A 22496-nucleotide genomic window follows, 5' to 3' on the forward strand; every position below is an offset into this window, starting at 1 on the left:
TTTACAATATCCTAAGATGTAGACTAAAGAAGACGTGCAAAATTTAGTTTCTACAAATCAAGGAAAAGTATCCCATCAAATGAAAAAATATATTTCCCTATGTAAGATGATAAATGGAGTTATTGATAAAGTGCTTCCAAATCCTAAAGCATGCCATACCATTGTATACCAACAGCACCACCAGAAGTAGCTGAATATGGTACTTTTCAACCACCTCCTCAACCAGTACNTCCTCAACCAGTAATTGGTTTTCCTCTGCCAGTTCCTCCACCTGGATCAGTACTTGAACCTTCTGAATACTATGCTCGTGGCTATCATTCTGTTCCAGGTAACCCCTTTTGTTCTCATCTAAGAATTCATTATGTATAGCTAGATTGATTAATTTTCTTGAAATGATTCAACTTATTTTATTTTGGGTGAAAAGTTTGCGGCTTTTTGCAATATTTAGTTGAAAATCGGAACTGGATGTGGTCACCTTTCTGATCTAACACCACAGGGGTTACCTGGAACAGACTGATTTATAGGGCATCCAGAAAATGCTAGTCATCATTAGCTCATTGGCTTGCTATCTGATAGTTTTCTCTAGGCTAAGAAATTCGATGACTCATCCTAGGGCTTTGCTTTTTGTTCCCCTTTGTAATGCAATCAGAAAGAGACCAGAACCAAGTGAAAAAAGGTTTCATAAGCAAACATTATTGTGGAAATCAAGGGACAGTGCTGTTTTAGAAAAGATACAATAGTTTCCGATTCCCCCGAGCTTAGGGGTCAATTACGGGGGGTAACGGGCGTCCAACTCATTTTTGTGTCTCTTGACTTGATCTGTTCACATTACATGTTTATTTTTGCATGTCTGCTTAACGTCTGAAGCAGGATCAGCAAGCAAATCATAACTCTTGTAAATTTTATTGCCATTATTCTTCACTTCTTTAGTAAGTGAAACATGTACAATCTTACGCAAATTCGTGTTATTTACTTTCAATTTGCAGAGTAGGAAATTACCTTGGATCTAAACAATTCGAATGGATTCAGCAACCTGCCATTAAATCAGGGATAAGTTTAGAGTTGTCAAACCAGTTCAAAGGTAAATAAAGTCATCTGTAACTNAAAAGTCCTTGGTGGACAATCTGTTTGCATGTTATGATAATAACTTTATTCTATAATATCTTAACTGGATGCAAATATTATGATTCAGCTTCAGCAGCTATAAATGTTTAAGTAAGCCAAAACCTAAGATCTTTTGTAGTCACTGAACAATTAGAATCAATGTCCTAAAACATGACATAACCAAAGTCAGGCAAAAAATGAAAACCTAAACACTGATAAAGTCATGCTTTTCAAAATTAAAGGGAGTAACTGACTCCAATTTCCATTTTTACAATATCCTAAGATGTAGACTAAAGAAGACGTGCAAAATTTAGTTTCTACAAATCAAGGCAAAGTATCCCATCAAATGAAAAAATATATTTCCCTATGTAAGATGATAAATGGAGTTATTTATAAAGTGCTTCCAAATCCTAAAGCATGCCATACCATTGTATACCAACAGCACCACCAGAAGTAGCTGAATATGGTACTTTTCAACCACCTCCTCAACCAGTAATTGGTTTTCCTCTGCCAGTTCCTCCACCTGGATCAGTACTTGAACCTTCTGAATACTATGCTCGTGGCTATCATTCTGTTCCAGGTAACCCCTTTTGTTCTCATCTAAGAATTCATTATGTATAGCTAGATTGATTAATTTTCTTGAAATGATTCAACTTATTTGATTTTGGGTGAAAAATTTGCGGGTTTTTGCAATATTTAGTTGAAAATCGGAACTGGATGTGGTCACCTTTCTGATCTAACACCACAGGGGTTACCTGGAACAGACTGATTTATAGGGCATCCAGAAAATGCTAGTCATCATTAGCTCATTGGCTTGCTATCTGATAGTTTTCTCCAGGCTAAGAAATTCGATGACTCATCTTAGGGCTTTTCTTTTTGTTCCCCTTTGTAATGCAATCAGAAAGAGACCAGAACCAAGTGAAAAAAGGTTTCATAAGCAAACATTATTGTGGAAATCAAGGGACAGTGCTGTTTTAGAAAAGATACAATAGTTTCCGATTCCCCCGAGCTTAGGGGTCAATTACAGGGGGTAACGGGCGTCCAACTCATTTTTGTGTCTCTTGACTTGATCTGTTCACATTACATGTTTATTTTTGCATGTCTGCTTAACGCCTGAAGCAGGATCAGTAAGCAAATCATAACTCTTGTAAATTTTATTGCCTTTATTCTTCACTTCTTTAGTAAGTGAAAAATGTAAAATCTTACGCAAATTCGTGTTATTTACTTTCAAGTTGCAGAGTAGGAAATTACCTTGGATCTAAAAGAAACTCCGTCGGAATATATTTGATTCCTACTCTCAAATCTGTTGCAGCACCAAGTTCAATTATTTTGAACGCGCAACAACCTGCTTCAGAGAGACATTAATTACAACTTACAAGTACGCAATCAAACTCAACCATTGTGAATCAGGTCAGCACTTTGTTTTTCAAATAATATGTATATCCATACGCCTATGCAGTTTATGACAGAGCACTTTCAGTTGCTGATCTAAAACCTTGGTAGGATCAATCTGAACCTCAAGGTTTACTCATTTTTTCCCCTTGATTTGTTGACTTTCAACGTTTAATTCTTTGTTCGATGTTAATTTTTACACATATTAGTACACACACACACATACTGTTGAATAGTACAGTAGAATGTAGGATTTTCAACATAGTTTAACTGTCCTTCAATGTCTTTAACTCCTGCTGTTGTTCTTTGTTAATAATCATAAAAATTCCGAAATCACATTAAGCCATATTATAATGAAGAGACAGAATGTGTTTTGGAGAACCAAAACACGAAAATGATTGAAAAGAGCAACAGAATAGAGAATTGACTCAAACTCTTCTTCTACTGCTTCTTTGTTCCCTAAAACAAACAAACAAAAAAAAAACAGAACTGTCAACAACTCCATTGCACAATTGCTTTGTGAAAACTCGAATACTTGGCCTCCATCTCATTCATAAAAAGTTTCGCAATTCCACTGAACCTTATGACAATCCACTTGCAGTTGCAACTTCCTTTGTTAAGAAGTTGGGCGTACAGAAAGAAATGAACAAGCAGGGACGTCATATTACACATGAAAACAGAATGATATTTTTTGAAGTAGCAGGTGCCCGTTATTTTTCTCTGTAGATTTTTGCTTTTCTTTTTTCACCTTTAAATTACAGAAAACGATATAGATAGTCCAATCCACGTTCCTTCGTGCAACAAACAGACTTTCCCAACATGATACTTCATGTTCATCAGAAGTTACCTTCAGATTATCCTCAGGCTAAGGGTGTACATATATTTGCAATTACCAGCAAAACAGAGCAAAACCAAAGCATTAACATCAAAAATTGACTGTAACTATTAGGAAACAAAAACAGAGCACCAAAAATATTTACCTGTATACTGACACGCCTTCTCTCGCCACTTCGAAGACCTTTCATGCAGCGGTGTCCACCAAACTCCTTTTCTGACAAAGAAAACCAGGAAGCTGAAGCAATGCTGAGTAGTAGAGGAATTCACGGACTGTCAATGTTCCAATAAGAGTAGTTTCTCTGTCAACAAATCCCTGCAGGCAAAAAGTTTCATATCAAAAGGCAGAGCTGATGATAAAGAATAGCTAAGTTGCTCATCCAAAAATATTTACCTGTATATCATGCAGGCACAAAAAAGAGAAACAATTTAATGGACAATAACATGTGATTTGAGACATTTATACAGATGATGAGAGTAGATGAAAAGGTTTTGGAAGAAGATGATGAAACTTCATAACCGTCAGAAGAGAAGTGGAGCAGATGACCGTTTCTGAAAAATTAANGATAAAGAATAGCTAAGTTCCTCATCCAAAAATATTTACCTGTATATCATCCAGGCACAAAAAAGAGAAACAATTTAATGGACAATAACATGTGATTTGAGACATTTATACAGATGATGAGAGTAGATGAAAAGGTTTTGGAAGAAGATGATGAAACTTCATAACCGTCAGAAGAGAAGTGGAGCAGATGACCGTTTCTGAAAAATTAAATTAGGGCTGTTAGGAAATTAAATTTATAATAATCAATATTAATAGGTTTAACTAATATAGGGTTAATAGGTTTAACTAATATATTTAATAAATTAATATATAAATGATATTGTAGGGTTAAAATGGTAAATCAACTTTGGGGTTAAGAGGTTCATGCTTATAATAATATATGATTAATCATAGGGCGATTAGATTCAACAGTGAGGAATTATTGATTTCTTTTTTGTTTAAATTTTTATTACTTTTTTGTGTTTGTGTTTGTTTGTTTATGATTCGTAGATTGTTACTGCAAATCTTTTTGTCTGAATAGACAAGCATATTTTAAGAATGGCGGTCATGCTTTACACAGTCCAATTTAAAATCATTTCATAAGAAAACTAATTGCAAAGATTTTTTGAGGTGTGATGGCTCGTTACCACTCTTCCTTTTGGTTTACATGCTTATGGTGGCGGTGTTCCCTCATGTGTTGCTACTGTGGTTGAATAACTTCTTGTCAATAAACTATACACAATTGCAAGGGGACGGAACAAAAGGTAGATACAGAAATCAGAACGTCTTATTAGAACAAGCGAATCTAATTGCATGCATATATGTTCAAAGTTGCAGAAGAAAAGATTAAGGATCTCAATTCCTATTCATATATTGATGAAACTTATTGTTATTAAGGATTTTGCACAATAATGGTTGACTATGATGGAAGAGATAGAGTCTCTTCATAAAAATGAGGCATATGTGTTCGTTGAAAGGCCAAAGGGGAAAAGGAAAGTTGGATGCAATTGAGCTTACAAAATGAAAGAGGGTATTCCAAAAGTGAAAGATGTTAGGTTCAAGTTGAGATTGGTTGCAAAAAGTTTCAGAAGGAGAAAATTGACTATAATGAGTTCTCTCCAGTCGTGAAACATAGCTAAATTTTCTTGCTACTAGCATTAGTTGCAGAATTCGATTTGGAGCTTTAACAACTCGATGTCAAAATTGCTTTCTTATATGGTAATTCAGAAAAGATAGTCTACATGGATTAGTATGAAGATTTCCTAGCTGAAACAAAAGATTATGTATGCCAATTGAAGAAGTCCTTGTATAGTTCGAAGCAATCATATAGATGGTGGTAGAAAATGTTTGATGCATTTATGATTACACATGAATTCTCGAGGATTACATTTGATAGTTGTGTGTATCATAAGAAGATTTTTGATAACTTTATGATGTATTGATTGTTGTATGTTGATGGTATGCTTATTGCTGCTAACAACATCATAAAGGTAAATATTTTGAAGAAACTGTTGAGCAAGAAATTTGACATGAAAGACTTGAAGCTGCAAAGAAAATCCTTGAAATGAAAATTTCAAAAGAAGACGGTGTATTACATCTTTCTCCAAAGAGGTACGTTGGAAAAGGTTCTTAAGAGATTCAGTATGCATATATGAACAAGCCTATAAGTATATTATTAGCTTCTGATCAATTCAAGCTTTCAGAGTTACCAATGTCTTAGTCTGTGAATGGGGTGGAGCACATATCAAAAGTTCTTTGTGCTAGCGCAATTGGTAGCATTATGTATGCTATGGTATGCACAAGTCTAGATATTTTTCAATCTAGAAGTGTGGTAAGCAAGTACATGACAAACACACGAAAAAAGTATTGAAAAGTTGTCAAGTAGATATTGAGATATCTCACAAGAGCTTTTGATATTGGCCTGATCTTTCAAAAACTGAAAGTATTTTGGCTCTCGGTTATGTAAATTCTGACTATGCCGGGGATCTTGATAGAAGGAGGTTCACAATCGAATACATCTTTACTCTTGTTGGCATTGTCGTTAATTGAAAATCGATTTTACGGTCGATAGTCGCTTTGTCTACAATAGAGGCATAATATATGACAGTGATAGAGGAAGTTAAAGAAGCTATTTGGTTGAAAGGTTTGGTGGCAAAATTGAATTTGGTTCAGCTGGAATCAACGCTAAAAGGTGATAGTCAAAGCGCTATTTATTTGATTGAAAGTTAATAATTTCATGAGCGCACCGAAAACTACAAGGTTAAATAACATTTTGATAAATTTGGCATAACTATAATTTAGGATCACAAAAATAAATAATTTTTTCTTTATTATCTTAAACTTTATGTCAAATTAAAATAAATTATTCTTTTTAAAACGAATGAAATATGGTAATTTAGCTCATTTAAAGCCAACTTCTACTGCAGGGTCCCATGAAATTGTGTACATCTCCTGAATATGGTCCATATGGGGACAGAATCCCAAACCTCCAATTGGCTGGATCCCTCAAAATGCTTCACTATTGCATTCTTAATTTTTTTTTAAAAAAAAAAACAAATTTGAAAAAACTCACATTTTGCCCATGCTCTATAAATATATTTGACAGACACTACTTCTCTTAACATATAAAAAAAAAAAACATACAATTAACAACCAACATATATTATTTTTTATAATATACAAGAAGTTGTCATGGCTCATCATTATTTCAATCCAGATATGCAAATCATTATTCCACCATCCTCTGTATTTAACACTGACACAAATTTGAATTTTCATAACCAATTTCCAGAAGAAAATTACTTGAATACCATTTCACTGGAAATGTCTAATTTCAATTTTCATAAGCACTCTGATGAACATTTTTTCAACCAAACCTCTGACTTCCCTGTATATTTAACAGAAAATTTCCAACAAGATATGTTCAACCTTCCAGTACCAACTAGAAATGATATAAATGAAAGCAAGAAAAGGAAAACAATTGAAACCCCAGAAAGTAGCTCTGCTTACTCATCCCCTGCAATTTCTTCAAGAAGAAAAACCGTAAGTTAATCTTCAACTCTTTCTACTTTCTATGTAGTAAGGGATTGGTTCGTTACTCGTTAGGAGGTGAATTATTCATGCATTAGAGTCGGCATCAAACTTGTACCATGTTTGGTAGCATTTTAGTTGCTATAGAGTGTTTGGTTACAACATGTGTAAAATCCTGCACACTTAATCCTGTTCATTTTACTTGATTCTATATCAAAAATAAATATTTTATTTTACTTGTACTTTGAGCAAATCAAGATAGCTTTATTATTAAATAACTACATAAAGTAATAGTAATCAAATTTAGAGTTTCAAAACATTATTAATAAGTTTAATTTTTAAAATATATTTTTAATTAAAAATTTTCTATCAGGTCAATATGAGTCAAGTAATATGAAACACATGAAGTATAAATTATGAAAAAAAATTATGTACTATGTTATATAGAGTAGAAGATGGAATAATTAATACATTAACCAGCAACAAACCAAACAAACAAACAAAAGAATTAAAGAATTCTTATGTACTATATAGTATCTTATTTTATAGAGTATAATTTAGTTAAATTTTCTTTGAACCATGTAACTTTTCCACACTTAATATGTACATATTTTTGACATTACAATTTACAGGGCAAAGGAAGAGGAAAGAGAGTAAAAAGGGATGAAAATGAAGAAGAGAAACTAAGGCAAGTAGTGCATGTAAGAGCCAAGAGAGGCCAAGCAACTGGTAGTCACAGTTTAGCAGAAAGGGTAATTTCCTCTCCCTTTTTAGTATATCCTGTTTTTTCACATATGCACTAAAAAATTGACTAATGTATTTCTTTTTTTGTAATTTAGGTTAGAAGAGGAAAAATTAATGAAAGACTTAGGTGTTTACAAGATATTGTTCCAGGATGCTACAAGGTAATCTTTCTTTTTACAATACAATGTCAAATTGAAGTTTAGGATGTGGTGTCGTAGATGTGGCTATTCCTATCTTAACCAGATATCTCAGGTTTGAATCTATCCTTGGTAGGGAGAGTTTCCTCCTAATGGAGCCCTACACAGTGTGAATCCAGATATAGTCGGATTTGTTATGCGGAATTCGAGATAATACGAGAAAATATAAACGCGAAAAATAAGACAACAGATTTACGTGGTTCACCAATAAATTGGCTACGTCCACGGGAAAAGGGGGAGCAGTTTTATTATGGAGAGGCAAGAACAGAATTACAGAATAGGGTTTGCCATAGCGTCTATATATAGTGCTAAGCTACGCCCTAACAGGCTTGGGCCCAACATACAGAATTGACACATAATTAAGGGCCCAATACAACAACATTGTATACCGTCGGGCCGGGGGCGTCTCCGCCCCCCCGGACCCCCAGGCCAGGGGGCGCGTCGCCCCCCTGGACCCCCCGACTCGCTGACCGAGCAGCGAGACCCCCGTCCTTTCTGTTTGTAACGTGTCCGATTCAAGGCATTCAACAAGTCGGGCTCCAATCAGGGGCGTAGCTACCCTATAGTGAAGGCGTCCAATTAGATACCCTTCGCCAGAAAATAATACCGTATTTATAAGTAAAATGATACACGAAGTGATTAAATAACAAATTTTGGACAGCCTTGACAAAATAAGGTGTTTTAGCCCAGTAATTTTAGATGTCTTGAAAGAGCCCTAAATGCTCATGTGTTTGAATCTCACTAACAACATTTTTTCTCCTTTTTTTTTGGACACCCTTCGTGAAGTTCCTGGCTCCACCACTGGGTCCAATGCGAGTACCTAACACTAAAAAAACATTGAGTTTAACATAATAACATTCAAATTTCAATCAAATTGCAGTCTATGGGCATGGCAGTAATGCTGGATGAAATAATTAACTATGTGCAATCTTTACAAAATCAAGTTGAGGTGAGTTTAAATGATCCAACACAACTTGTTTTCTGATTGACCAAAACACACACACAAAATGACTTGTTGTATTTGTTGGATTTAGTTCCTCTCAATGAAGCTATCTGCAGCTAGCACATATTATGACTTCAATTCAGAGAGACATTTTGGAGACAATGCAGGTACTCCAAATTTACATAGTTTTAATTTCGATTTTGTTATTACTCGCGAGTATTTTTTCACACAAGAATTAGTTAGATCATACTTATGTAGAGATTAACTTGTAATTTATCTTAAAAGTGATTTGATTGTATAGATCGATATTTTTCGACTTGCAGAGAGCAAAGGCATATGAAGCAAACATGATGCAGAAGCTAAAGAAAGAAGGATGTGAAGGGATGGGTTCTAATCAAGTTGACCCTTTAATTGACCGCACTTTTGGCTGCTATCCCAAGTTGTCTTACAACACCTAAAGATTCATTCAACTATTTTTCCTTTTCTGCTCAATAGTATTATACATTTGTAATTTTTGTACACATGAAAAATTGGACACATATCCATGTATCAAGTCTCACAATACAACCAAATAGACACATCTTCTTGGCAAAACTGTGTATGGGTGATGTTGGCTGATTTACACCTTTTTTTTAAAGCCTAATTTTACTCAAGCATCGTTTTGAGTAATTTATGTATTGCAGGATTTTTTTTCATAATTCATAATTATGATATTATTATTACATTATCCCCGCATAAATACTAGTGATACACTTGACCTTTTCCAAAGCCTTTTCTTCCAATTTTTTAAAGACAAACAAGGTTAAATTGAAAAATATTAAAAATTATTATTTTCTAAAAGCAAAACCGAATGCAATGTATATTATCTTAACATGTATATTCCGTTTTTAATGAATAAATCAAATCTACTAACAAAGTACATTGACTAAATAATTTTGTCATAATTTATTTAATCTTGAACTAATGTAGTTTGCAACCCAATCTTCTTGGGAAAGAGTATCCTTTGTTACTATTTTGTTCATTACTCCTCATTGGTGTAATACATGTGCTTCACATGTAAAAATTAATAAGACGGTCAAGATATTCTTTTTTGTTATTTCTTTAAAAAATTATACTGAATAACATTATTCCAAAGTATATATATGTATTAACACTCTCAATTTTAAAATTATTCTCAAAAGTAAACATAAATAAAATTGAGGAAATTTTGAAATTGATTTCATTGCACAACTTCAAGAATACAAGATTCAATCCACATTTATGGGGGAGGGAAGAAACAACATATATGATGTTGAAACAATTTTTTCTCTTGAAGAATTATTAACAAAACAATCCTTTTTTTTAGTTTTTCATTCGGTATTTAGAGTCCATATTGGAGCCTCCACTAAATTTGAATCACACACTGCATAATCCATTCAAAGATGACACTCTCAACAAGATTTTCATAAATATTGTTAAGGATAAAAATAAATAAATAAATAATTTTAATTTATAGAAGTATAAAAAAATAATCTTGATCTCTCACATTTATTTATACACGTGGCGTACATTCATTATTCGATTGAAGAGTAAAATGGAGGGAATATATCCTTTTCCAATTTTGTGTGAAGCTGTAAGCCTGTAACTATTGCAACTCCAATACCAAGTATAGTAACCAAATAACAAGTCTACACGTCCAATAATAATCCAAAATTTGTAGGGAATAGGGATCAAACAAGTTGTACAAAGATCCTATTGTAGGAATAATTAAGGAACACTTACAAATTAAGACATATATATGCCATAAGATCACACGTCTTGATACAATTGAGTGTCAATTCAAGGATATTAATGATTCATTCTTAATTCTTAATCAGAAGTTTTGAATATGAGGGCTGATTTTTTTTAAATATGAAGCAATCTTTGCTAAAAAATGTTTTAGCCTTTACACTATTAAAAATTTTAAATATGAATTTAAATTTGGTCTCATCCTAATATAAAAAAATAAAATAAATCAATTTTTTGGGGACACAAACAAAACTTGAGTGACCCACGTCGGCAAAACTTCTTGTAAAATATGATTGGTACATAAAATCCAACGGATGTTGTCAATTCATAAACTGAATAATTATGTGACAAGACTTGCAAATAATTTTTTTATCTCTATTAAAAAAACACTCTTTTATTGAAAAGGAATGTGTATGTTGAGATGCAAATGTTTTTAGGCAGATGCATTGTAACAAAAAAGTTTAAAGGCGTAGGGCACATGAGTATGGGGCAACCCAATGTGTCGATCCTCCAAATTTCTTTAGAATATTACTTCCTTTGATTTTTAAAAAGAATGATCTTTTTAGTAACTTTTTTTGTAACCAACACTTTTAATTTCGACTTTTCACGTGGAATGTTTAAGGCTATAAGATTAAATAACAATTTAATACATGTGACATAACTTTATTCTAGAACTATAAGATTGAAAAATCTTTTTTATTTTCTTAAATTCTCTGTCAAATCAAACTAAACTATTCTTTTTTGAAACGCAGGGAGTATAGTATTATAATACCAGCTAATGAACCTTCATATATACAGTGACTCTTTGTTTCTTCTTCCCACTCAAACATCAATATCCTTTTCACTTTGAGTCCCTTTTGACCAAAAATTGCCTTGTCTATTGGATACTATGCATGAACATGAAGTTAAAAAAGGGAGTATTGTTTGGGTCCTACACATTTAACAAATTGGATAATCTTGAAGTAGGTTTAAGGCTCACATTGCCTCATGCACATGGTAATATCCGAGTTGATAATTAGTTGGGACAGTTAGCTAGTGAAGGATATATATGAGGCAAATTCAGATATTAGTATGCTTAGCACAGTAATTTATCATATGCTACATGCGCTTATTCATGGATTTGACTGTTAGCATCGCTTGTCCCCTAGTCACTTATACTATGCGTGAAAGTTTAGTTCTTAAAACTACCTTATACTCCAAAAGTTAGTGTCTAACTCCACATAAGGAGAGCATTCATCTGATGAACCGTCGATGTAAGACTTTTAATTACAATCTTCAACACCCCACTCACGCTCAAAGTTGGACATTTGGAGTGTGAGTAATTTAAGTTGGGGGCCTAACACCGGGTAAGTTTGGACATGCTCTGATACTATGTAAAATTAAATCTTGAGCCTAATTCACACCCCAAAAGCTAGTCCATGAGGGGAGGAGGGGATTTCCTTACCATGCTAATTAAAGTTGTAGAGAAAAGCAGAAGAAAAATATAATCGGGAACCTTCTGCTAGCCCAAGATATATCGTTAATTAAGATTAGAGGATTCAACTAAGGAAGAGGAAGCTAGTTAGAAAGAAGAAGTTTATGGAAGAAGACTCTTTTATTTGAGTTGTTCTTAGGTTGTTCTTGGCTGTCTTGGGTCATTCTTGGGTTGCTTACAAATGTACAAGATCATCCATATTTATACTTGTTCATGGAAGTTTTAGAAATTCATCTAGATACTTTTATAAAGAAAACTCTAGTGAACTTTATCTTCTAGATATCTAGATATTTTTAAAGATATTATCCTAAATATTATCCTACACTATTCTAGACACATTACTAGAACTAGGGTTGTACAAAATCAAACCGAAAACCAAATCAAATCGTAAACCAAGTCAAATAAAAAAAACCCGACTAGTGGTTTGGTTTGACTTGGTTTGATGTTTTTGGAAAAAACCTGACTATATTTGGTTTGGTTTCAACTAAAAATAAACCCGAAACCAAACCAACTCGACATTATATATAATTTTAAAATTTTAGTTTATACTTAAAAATACTTACTTTGACATAATTTTTAAATATTACTTATACGTTTTCATATTTTTTTATCTTTTAATATATTTACGGGAAAATGCACAAGTACCCCTCAACCTAAGTCTGAAATCCCAGAGACACACTTATACTATACTAAGGTCCTATTACCCCCCTAAACTTATTTTATAAGTAATTTTCTACCCCTTTTTAGCCTACGTGGTACTAGTTTTTTAAAAAAAGTCAACCATCATTGGGCCCACAATATAGTGCCACGTAGGTCGAAAAGGGGTAAAAAATTATTAATAAAATAAGTTCAGGGGGGTAATAGGACCTTAGTATAGTATAAGTGTGTCTCTGAGATTTCAGGCATAGGTTGAGGGGGTACTTGGGCATTATCCCTATATTTATCTCATATTTTGAAAGTTAGAATTCTTAATGATCAATAAAGATTATAGTCCATACATGTTGGTAATTATAGTAAAGTTTAAATATTAATGAAATTAATAATAGTGTAAAAGGAAACTCAATTCAACACTAAGAATGACAATAATATTGATTATTTATTTTTTAGTTTTACGTAGATTTAGATAATTAAAATACATGATTTAATTTTACTTTCTTTTAATATTTAATCATGTAACTAATACTTATTAAATTTATTTTAGCATGATTTAGTACTTTTAAATTATGATCAATTTCATTATGACATATTAATTGCAATATTTGTTTTACACAATTTTATTGTTTTTTTTTTGTTGGATATTTTAGTATCATTAATCATATCATATTTGAGTTATTTTCTTAAGAAATAACTTAGATAGTTGCATTTTGGTAGGACTAATGAAATATTTGAAGTACAAGTAAATAATATGTTTGAATGAATACTTTATCGGAAAACTCAAAAAAAACCCGAAAATCCGAAAAACTCACAAAAATCCGACAAAACCAAAATTGAAAACCCGAGTTTTGTTGGTTTGCTTTGATTTATAAATTCAAAAATTCAACACAAATGATTTGGTTTGATATTTGAAAAACCTGAACTAACTCGGTCATGTAAACCCATCCCTAACTAGAACAATCTATCATATTCTCAAAAAATTAACTTAAACTTTTTCACACTCCCCCTTAAAGTGATTTTTTGAAAACTATCCCACACAGTGAAGCTTTGTGCCATGTCTTGGTGGAGATCTCAACAATTTCTTCCGAAGTCCTGTTGGTTCTTCAAATGATGAAGATTCTTCGTTAACATTTTGATCCATGCACATTACCTCCTTGTTGAGTTCTCAAACTCCCCCATTCTCTTGACTTCCCGATAGTTATATCATTCAGAGAAACACTACCAATTTTAGTGAAGTCTCAACACCAACATAGGATCCAGTGCCATATTCTCTTATTTCATCACATCAATAGATATTTTGGTATCATCATCTTCCTCTATTTGATATCTACTTTCAGAATTTGCTCTAAGTCATTAGTTGCAGTGGCGGATCTAGGAATTTAAGGTTGTGGGTGCTCTAAAGTGAAAATATAAAAAATATGTGTTAACAGTGAGATTCGAACCTTCGTACAACAACACTAAAAAAGTCTTAAGTACCCATCCAGGAGCCATTGGGCCAACTAAATCATTTATTCATTGGGTGCTCTATGTTAGTTTTATACAAATACCTATCAATTTCTACATAGATAGATATATTCCGTAACGAAGTTAATGGGTGCTCGAGCACCCGGCGGACACCATGTGGGTCCGCCTCTGATTAGTTGACATTGATATTGCAGATGATTGACCATATACTTCCGCCTCCAATACATATTCCTCAAAGCTTTCTTTGTAAAGGTCGTCATTAGCACATGTAGTTTCAAATACTGCATGTTAAAGATCTTTTTTTTATTTCTTCAATTACCCTGTTACCAATGGGAACATCCTCAAAAGTTTCTTGCTTCATGTCGACAACATCCGTTTTTTGCTTCTCCACGTGATCGACTATATTATATTTTAGATCCTCAATCCAATCTTTTTCAAGATTGATGGAAATCATGACATATATTACTTGAGCCTCAGCTACTAAATAATTTTCCCACTCTTCTTCTTCAACAACTTTTTGAGTCATATTTGGCTCGGCAATATCTTTTTATGTGCCCTACTTCACCATAAGGATAACATTCTAGAGGCTTCTTACCATAATAGTTAGAAGGCTCTTCCAATTCTTGCCAAGCCCAGAGAATTGAGAGTGTGACATATCTCTTAATTTTTCTTTGATGTTCATATTTTTGTCTACAAGAGCATATCATTCTCCATCCTTGACAAATACACCAACCAATTGTTTAACTAGTAGTTCCTGTGACGACAACAAGTTTTCAAACTCCTCCAAGGATGGATGTTGAGACCATCCTTGATTCGAAGTCACAAATGAAATATATTTAGGTTTCAAATCACGAATGACTATTCTTCTCATTCGTGCTTCAAAAATAGCCTCCTCTGGATTCAATAAGCATATCTCTGAACATAAGTTCTTAATCTTTAAAAATACTTGACGCTAGAAAGATTACCTTGAGTGGTGTTAGCTAATTCAGTCTCTAGTATTTGCAACCGAGCTTCATTCTTCTTAATGAACAAACACTCGAGGGTCCTTCTTATTTCATGAGTTGATTTACACCTTATAATATGATCAAATAAATCGGAAGAGATTGTCCTCTTCAGTATAAACTCCGCCTTAGCATTAACCTGCTTCCACTTCTTGTATGCACTGCTATTTCTGGTCCCTCGGCAGGAGGACTTGTGTTATTCCCACTAACAACATCCCACAAAACCTCTCTCACAAGGTATGATTCCATACATGTCTTTCATACCTTGTAATTGGACTGATTCAACAACTCCATCCCCAATCCATTAACACGACCGCTAAAATGCATCTACACAAACTAGTCGGATCTACCACCAACCCGATCTTGAAATAACACCCGCAAGCCAATCTACAGCTATGTCTCTGATAACATGTAGAGAATAACAGAAGAAAAATATAATTGGAGAACCTTCTTCTAGCCCAAGATCTCTAATTAAGATGAGAAGTTTCAACTAAAGAAGAGGAAACTAGAAAGAAAAACTTGTTTATGGAAGAAGACTCTTTTATTTGAGTTGTTCTTCGGTTCTCTTGGGTTCTTCTTGGTTGTCTTGGGTTATTCTTGGGTTGCTTACAAATGTACAAGACCACCCATATTTATACTTGTTCATAGATGGTTCTAGAAATTTTTTTGGATACTTCTATAAAGAAAATTCTAGTGAACTTTATCTTCTAGATATCTAGATATATTTTTAAAAACTAGTCTTGGAAACGTGCGTTGCACGTTTGATCCCTACTATTATATGAAATTTATATAAGCCTAACTTCATAGATATAAAACTGATTGTGTTTACTAATTAAGTTGTGAACATTCCAACTCGATCGTCAAAAGATTGATTTCAGTCTCCTTGAAGAATCCAACATGTCTTCTATCATTGCAAGCTCCATTAGAAGTAGTAAGAATTTGCACACAATATATTTTATTTTTGTAAGCAACAAAAGAATATATGAGTAATAAAATGCTTAGTGTTATAAAATGAAGCTAAAACTAATAATACTGAAAGATGAAACCAACAGAAATATATAGTGATAGTTAGAGATGAATTTTTTTTTTGGCCAAAGTCTCTTCATAATGTATACAATGACACCATTTATAGGATATGATTAAGTAAAATTAAGTAGTGTTTTAAAATATGACATTAATTTCTTGAGAATGTGAAAAAGATTATTCAAGTGTGAAAGATTAATGAGGACATAGTGAAGGCGTATAGTATTAATACACATAATGAATAAAAATTAGACCTAGAAATTGACTTGCACTTTTAAACAATATTTTTACAATAACTCTGTAATATTTTATTTTGTTATATTTTGCATCTGATGGAGAAATGAAAACTTTTTAAAGATCTTTTACTAATATTATAATTAATTATTTTTACAACATTTCATTTTTCGTATTTTATTATATCAAAATAAGTGAATTGTAACTATCAGATTCTGTAATTGAAGAAAATGTAATGGGATGATAAAGTGCTAAAGTATATATTTAGTGAAAGCTTTATTAAGAAGGCAAACATGCAAATATTAATATGAAAATTCAGTTTTACATTGAGTTTTGAAGTGCATATCAATGACAAATAGTTTAAATAATTTGCCATGATATTATCATGTAGTGATTACATGTTACTATTTATTCTTAAATATTTTTTCCTTTAAATATTTAATAGGAGCCATTGTCTAGTAGTTAATAAGACTACATTAATAAATTAAAAACTCTGAAAGTCTGAATTATTCTCCTAATTCATTATTTAACCATTATTATAATTAAAATAAATGATGCATCAACCTGAAAACGTACTAATCTACAAATAAAACTGTTGAGATATTGTTAGAAATTAAAACTAAAAAATTATATATAATTTTAATTCATCTGAAAATTTGTAGTGATAATTCCAATTTTATATATAACCATATATTTTTAACATTCAATTTGATATAGAGACAATAATAATCCAATGGAGAATTAAAGTAAGCATTATGAGAAGCATTAAAATAAAAATTCAACTAATTATCAAATTAAAAATTTAAGGAGCAGAAAATTAAATAACATGCAGAGAAGAAAAGTACAACTAACTTATCGTTTAATTAATATTAACAGGAAGAAAAAGGAATTACAACTATTACTTATTATTTAATTAATATAATATTTAACTATAGTATATGTCCAACTTTGAGGTTTTGATCTTCCCATTTTTAATTATAAGAATTGTTTTAGATTGAAGGGCAAAATGACGGTTCATTCAACTTCTCAACTTTGGCTGTTTAATATTTAATTAATTAGATATTTATCAATCACATTTTAATCATTTATTATATATAAGAAATAAGTATAAGGATTACAGTGCTGTAAAAAAATAAATATATATTTGTTATAAGAAAAATTATTGAGTCACACCTTGTTTTGATGGGTTCGAATGATATTTAATCATTCTTTATCCATCTTACCACATATTAATTAATGAAAATATATGAATTCAATGCATTCTCTATTTCATATACAATATTTTACTATGTATTTTTTGTCCTTTTTCTTTTGCATTCTTACTTCAAGCTCTTTACATCGATATATTAATCAACACAATCTAGCAAGAATAATTTATATGGTAAAAAGTTGTGAAAATATAGAGAAACTGATAATTAACTTACCATCTCCCTCATCATTCTTGCAAGCCGTGAAGAGCTTCAAAGTTCAACCATATAGATAGAAATTAATCGTAAATATGTGGAAGGAAGAAAATCAAATAGATTGTTAGAGTTTGTCGATAAGAAAAAGAAGAAAAAACACATAAAGTCAAACAAAAATCAACAATAAATAGTGATATTGACAATTTAAAAGTACAACAAACATATTATCGGAGCAACGATTAATTGCAACAAATAAATTCTTACAAAACGAATAGTCTATACAAAGGAGATATAACTACAAACACGTCAAATAACTAAATAGATTGCCTAAGAAAGGAAGGGGTGAAAGAGTTGGAGAAACTTATAAAGAGAAAAAACTCTTGGCAATTTGATTATTTTTTCTTTTAAGTTTTGAATTTTTATAATATAATGCAACTTTAGAGAAGCTCTGAGAAGACAAATACAATTGAAGTTAATATGAAAATATATAATATTTATAACTGATAAGAAATTAAATATATTATTAATTAATAATTAATGAAATTTATTAAATAAGATAGAATATGATTAGCTTTTTTTAATAATTATTAAAAAAAAATTTTGAAAAAAGAAGATGCGGAAATGAATTAAAGGTATAGGAATTTGAAAAGCATAACTTTTGAGTTTTGAAGTTATAAAGACTTCACATAAATAATATATTAAGTTGTTTAAAAAATTGAAGCAACATTACTAATTCAAAGAAATTTAATTAATATATTTTTATTAATGTTATAGGACTAATTTCATCCTTAAAGAGTATAAAATATTAATTTTTGATGGGTAATTTGAAAAGTCCGACTTTGCACAAAAAAGCTTCCCATTTTAAATATAATATAATATATATTATAAGATAAATTTAATTAATTTACCAAGTATAGAATTCATCATTAGTTTGTGCTAATTATAACAGAAGAAAATTGAAAGTCCAACGATTGCAAGCTTCCATTGTAAGTATTTTCTGAAGCAATTACTTAGCATTTAATATAGTGTTATGAATATAATTCATCTGAAAAATTGTATATCTTTGCCCGGCAGGAGTAAATGAGGTACACTTTAGGGTCATTTTAACTGTTACAAAACTTTTGATTTCCTTTTGTCTTTTAATTACAAATGTTCATTGTACCTAGATTGATTCATATCATAGATGACAAGTTCTTTATTTTTAGAATATTAATTTTTTATTATAATCAATGCGTATTTATATTTTTGTACACAAGTATGTAATAACAATAGTGTTTAATAGAAAATACAATAGTTTTTATTTAGAAATAATGTACATTTACATTTTTGCTCATAAATATTATGATATTATAAGGACATTTTTGTAATTCAACTTTTAACTATAGTATATGTCCATTTTTGAGGTTTTGATCTTCCCATTTTTAATTATAAGAATTGTTTTAGATTGAAGGCCAAAATGACGGTTCATTCAACTTCTCAACTTTGGCTGTTTAATATTTAATTAATTAGATATTTATCAATCACATTTTAATCATTTCTTATATATAAGAAATAAGTATAAGGATTACAGTGCTGTAAAAAAATAAATATATATTTGTTATTAGAAAAATTATTGAGTCACACCTTGTTTTGATGGGTTCGAATGATATTTAATCATTCTTTATCCATCTTACCACATATTAATTAGTGAAAATATTGTTGGGTTTTATTTGCCCTAAATTTCTTACCATAAATAGGTTTTCCTTTTAGGAAAAGGTTTTTAAATTGACTAATCCTTTTCTTGTAGGAAAAGGTTTAGGACTCTATAAATAGAGGCATGTTCCTTCTAACTTAATCAGCATTCACAATGTAGTCTTAAGGGCTTTGAGAGTTTTGGTTAGAGGGAGAATTTGTGGGTCACAAGCTTGATACGTTATCACTTGTGTGAACCTCCCATGTATTCCGAGTGAATTGGTTGAGGTTGTTTCCCTCTGTATTTTGTACTCTCATATTTATAGTGGATTGCTCATCTCCTTTGTGGACGTAGGTCGATTGACCGAACCACGTTAAATCTTTGTGTCTTTTGATATATTTCTCGTTGTCTTCTTACTCGTGATCTTTTGAGGTTTGCGTAGCTAGCTTCCGCGTTTACACCTGCTTATTTTCGGTCCTAACAAGTGGTATCAGAGCCAGATTCAATTAGGGAGTCAGGTTTAGTGGTTCGATAATTGATGGTTGCNTATAATATAATATATATTATAAGATAAATTTAATTAATTTACCAAGTATAGAATTCATCATTAGTTTGTGCTAATTATAACAGAAGAAAATTGAAAGTCCAACGATTGCAAGCTTCCATTGTAAGTATTTTCTGAAGCAATTACTTAGCATTTAATATAATGTTATGAATATAATTCATCTGAAAAATTGTATATCTTTGCCCGGCAGGAGTAAATGAGGTACACTTTAGGGTCATTTTAACTGTTAAAAACTTTTGATTTCCTTTTGTCTTTTAATTACAAATGTTCATTGTACCTAGATTGATTCATATCATAGATGACAAGTTCTTTATTTTTAGAATATTAATTTTTTATTATAATCAATGTGTATTTATATTTTTGTACACAAGTATGTAATAACAATATTGTTTAATAGAAAATACAATAGTTTTTATTTAGAAATAATGTACATTTACATTTTTGCTCATAAATATTATGATATTATAAGGACATTTTTATAATTCAACTNTATAATATTTAACTATAGTATATGTCCAACTTTGAGGTTTTGATCTTCCCATTTTTAATTATAAGAATTGTTTTAGATTGAAGGGCAAAATGACGGTTCATTCAACTTCTCAACTTTGGCTGTTTAATATTTAATTAATTAGATATTTATCAATCACATTTTAATCATTTATTATATATAAGAAATAAGTATAAGGATTACAGTGCTGTAAAAAAAAATATATATTTGTTATTAGAAAAATTATTGAGCCACACCTTGTTTTGATGGGTTCGAATGATATTTAATCATTCTTTATCCATCTTACCACATATTAATTAATGAAAATATATGAATTCAATGCATTCTCTATTTCATATACAATATTTTACTATGTATTTTTTGTCCTTTTTCTTTTGCATTCTTACTTCAAGCTCTTTACATCGATATATTAATCAACACAATCTAGCAAGAATAATTTATATGGTAAAAAGTTGTGAAAATATAGAGAAACTGATAATTAACTTACCATCTTCCTCATCATTCTTGCAAGCCGTGAAGAGATTCAAAGTTCAACCATATAGATAGAAATTAATCGTAAATCTGTGGAAGGAAGAAAATCAAATAGATTGTTAGAGTTTGTCGATAAGAAATAGAAGAAAAAACACATAAAGTCAAACAAAAACAACAATAAATAGTGATATTGACAATTTTAAAGTACAACAAACATATTATCAGAGCAACGATTAATTGCAACAAATAAATTCTTACAAAACGAATAGTCTATACAAAGGAGATATAACTACAAACACGTCAAATAACTAAATAGATTGCCTAAGAAAGGAAGGGGTGAAAGAGTTGGAGAAACTTATAAAGAGAAAAAACTCTTGGCAATTTGATTATTTTTTCTTTTAAGTTTTGAATTTTTATAATATAATGCAACTTTAGAGAAGCTCTGAGAAGACAAATACAATTGAAGTTAATATGAAAATATATAATATTTATAACTGATAAGAAATTAAATATATTATTAGTTAATATTTAATGAAATTTATTAAATAAGATAGAATATGATTAGCTTTTTTTAATAATTATTAAAAAAAAATTTTGAAAAAAGAAGATGCGGAAATGAATTAAAGGTATAGGAATTTGAAAAGCATAACTTTTGAGTTTTGAAGTTATAAAGACTTCACATAAATAATATATTAAGTTGTTTAAAAAATTGAAGCAACATTACTAATTCAAAGAAATTTAATTAATATATTTTTATTAATGTTATAGGACTAATTTCATCCTTAAAGAGTATAAAATATTAATTTTTGATGGGTAATTTGAAAAGTCCGACTTTGCACAAAAAAGCTTCCCATTTTAAATATAATATAATATATATTATAAGATAAATTTAATTAATTTACCAAGTATAGAATTCATCATTANCAAAACGAATAGTCTATACAAAGGAGATATAACTACAAACACGTCAAATAACTAAATAGATTGCCTAAGAAAGGAAGGGGTGAAAGAGTTGGAGAAACTTATAAAGAGAAAAAACTCTTGGCAATTTGATTATTTTTTCTTTTAAGTTTTGAATTTTTATAATATAATGCAACTTTAGAGAAGCTCTGAGAAGACAAATACAATTGAAGTTAATATGAAAATATATAATATTTATAACTGATAAGAAATTAAATATATTATTAATTAATAATTAATGAAATTTATTAAATAAGATAGAATATGATTAGCTTTTTTTAATAATTATTAAAAAAAAATTTTGAAAAAAGAAGATGCGGAAATGAATTAAAGGTATAGGAATTTGAAAAGCATAACTTTTGAGTTTTGAAGTTATAAAGACTTCACATAAATAATATATTAAGTTGTTTAAAAAATTGAAGCAACATTACTAATTCAAAGAAATTTAATTAATATATTTTTATTAATGTTATAGGACTAATTTCATCCTTAAAGAGTATAAAATATTAATT

General features: G+C 30.6%; 1 protein-coding gene across 1 annotated transcript; it reads left to right on the top strand.

Moving 5' to 3' along the window:
* The first annotated feature begins 6522 nt into the window (after positions 1 to 6522).
* Positions 6523 to 9465, top strand: LOC107006885 (transcription factor BEE 1-like). The gene is given in 7 exon segments (XM_015205400.2): positions 6523 to 6916; positions 7537 to 7656; positions 7744 to 7809; positions 8726 to 8794; positions 8880 to 8932; positions 8934 to 8955; positions 9112 to 9465. Coding segments are annotated over 7 exon segments (816 nt in total). The 5' UTR covers positions 6523 to 6565; the 3' UTR covers positions 9247 to 9465.
* Positions 9466 to 22496: the final 13031 nt, after the last annotated feature.

Source organism: Solanum pennellii, chromosome 12 (assembly GCF_001406875.1).
Source record: "Solanum pennellii chromosome 12, SPENNV200".
NCBI lineage: Eukaryota > Viridiplantae > Streptophyta > Magnoliopsida > Solanales > Solanaceae > Solanum > Solanum pennellii.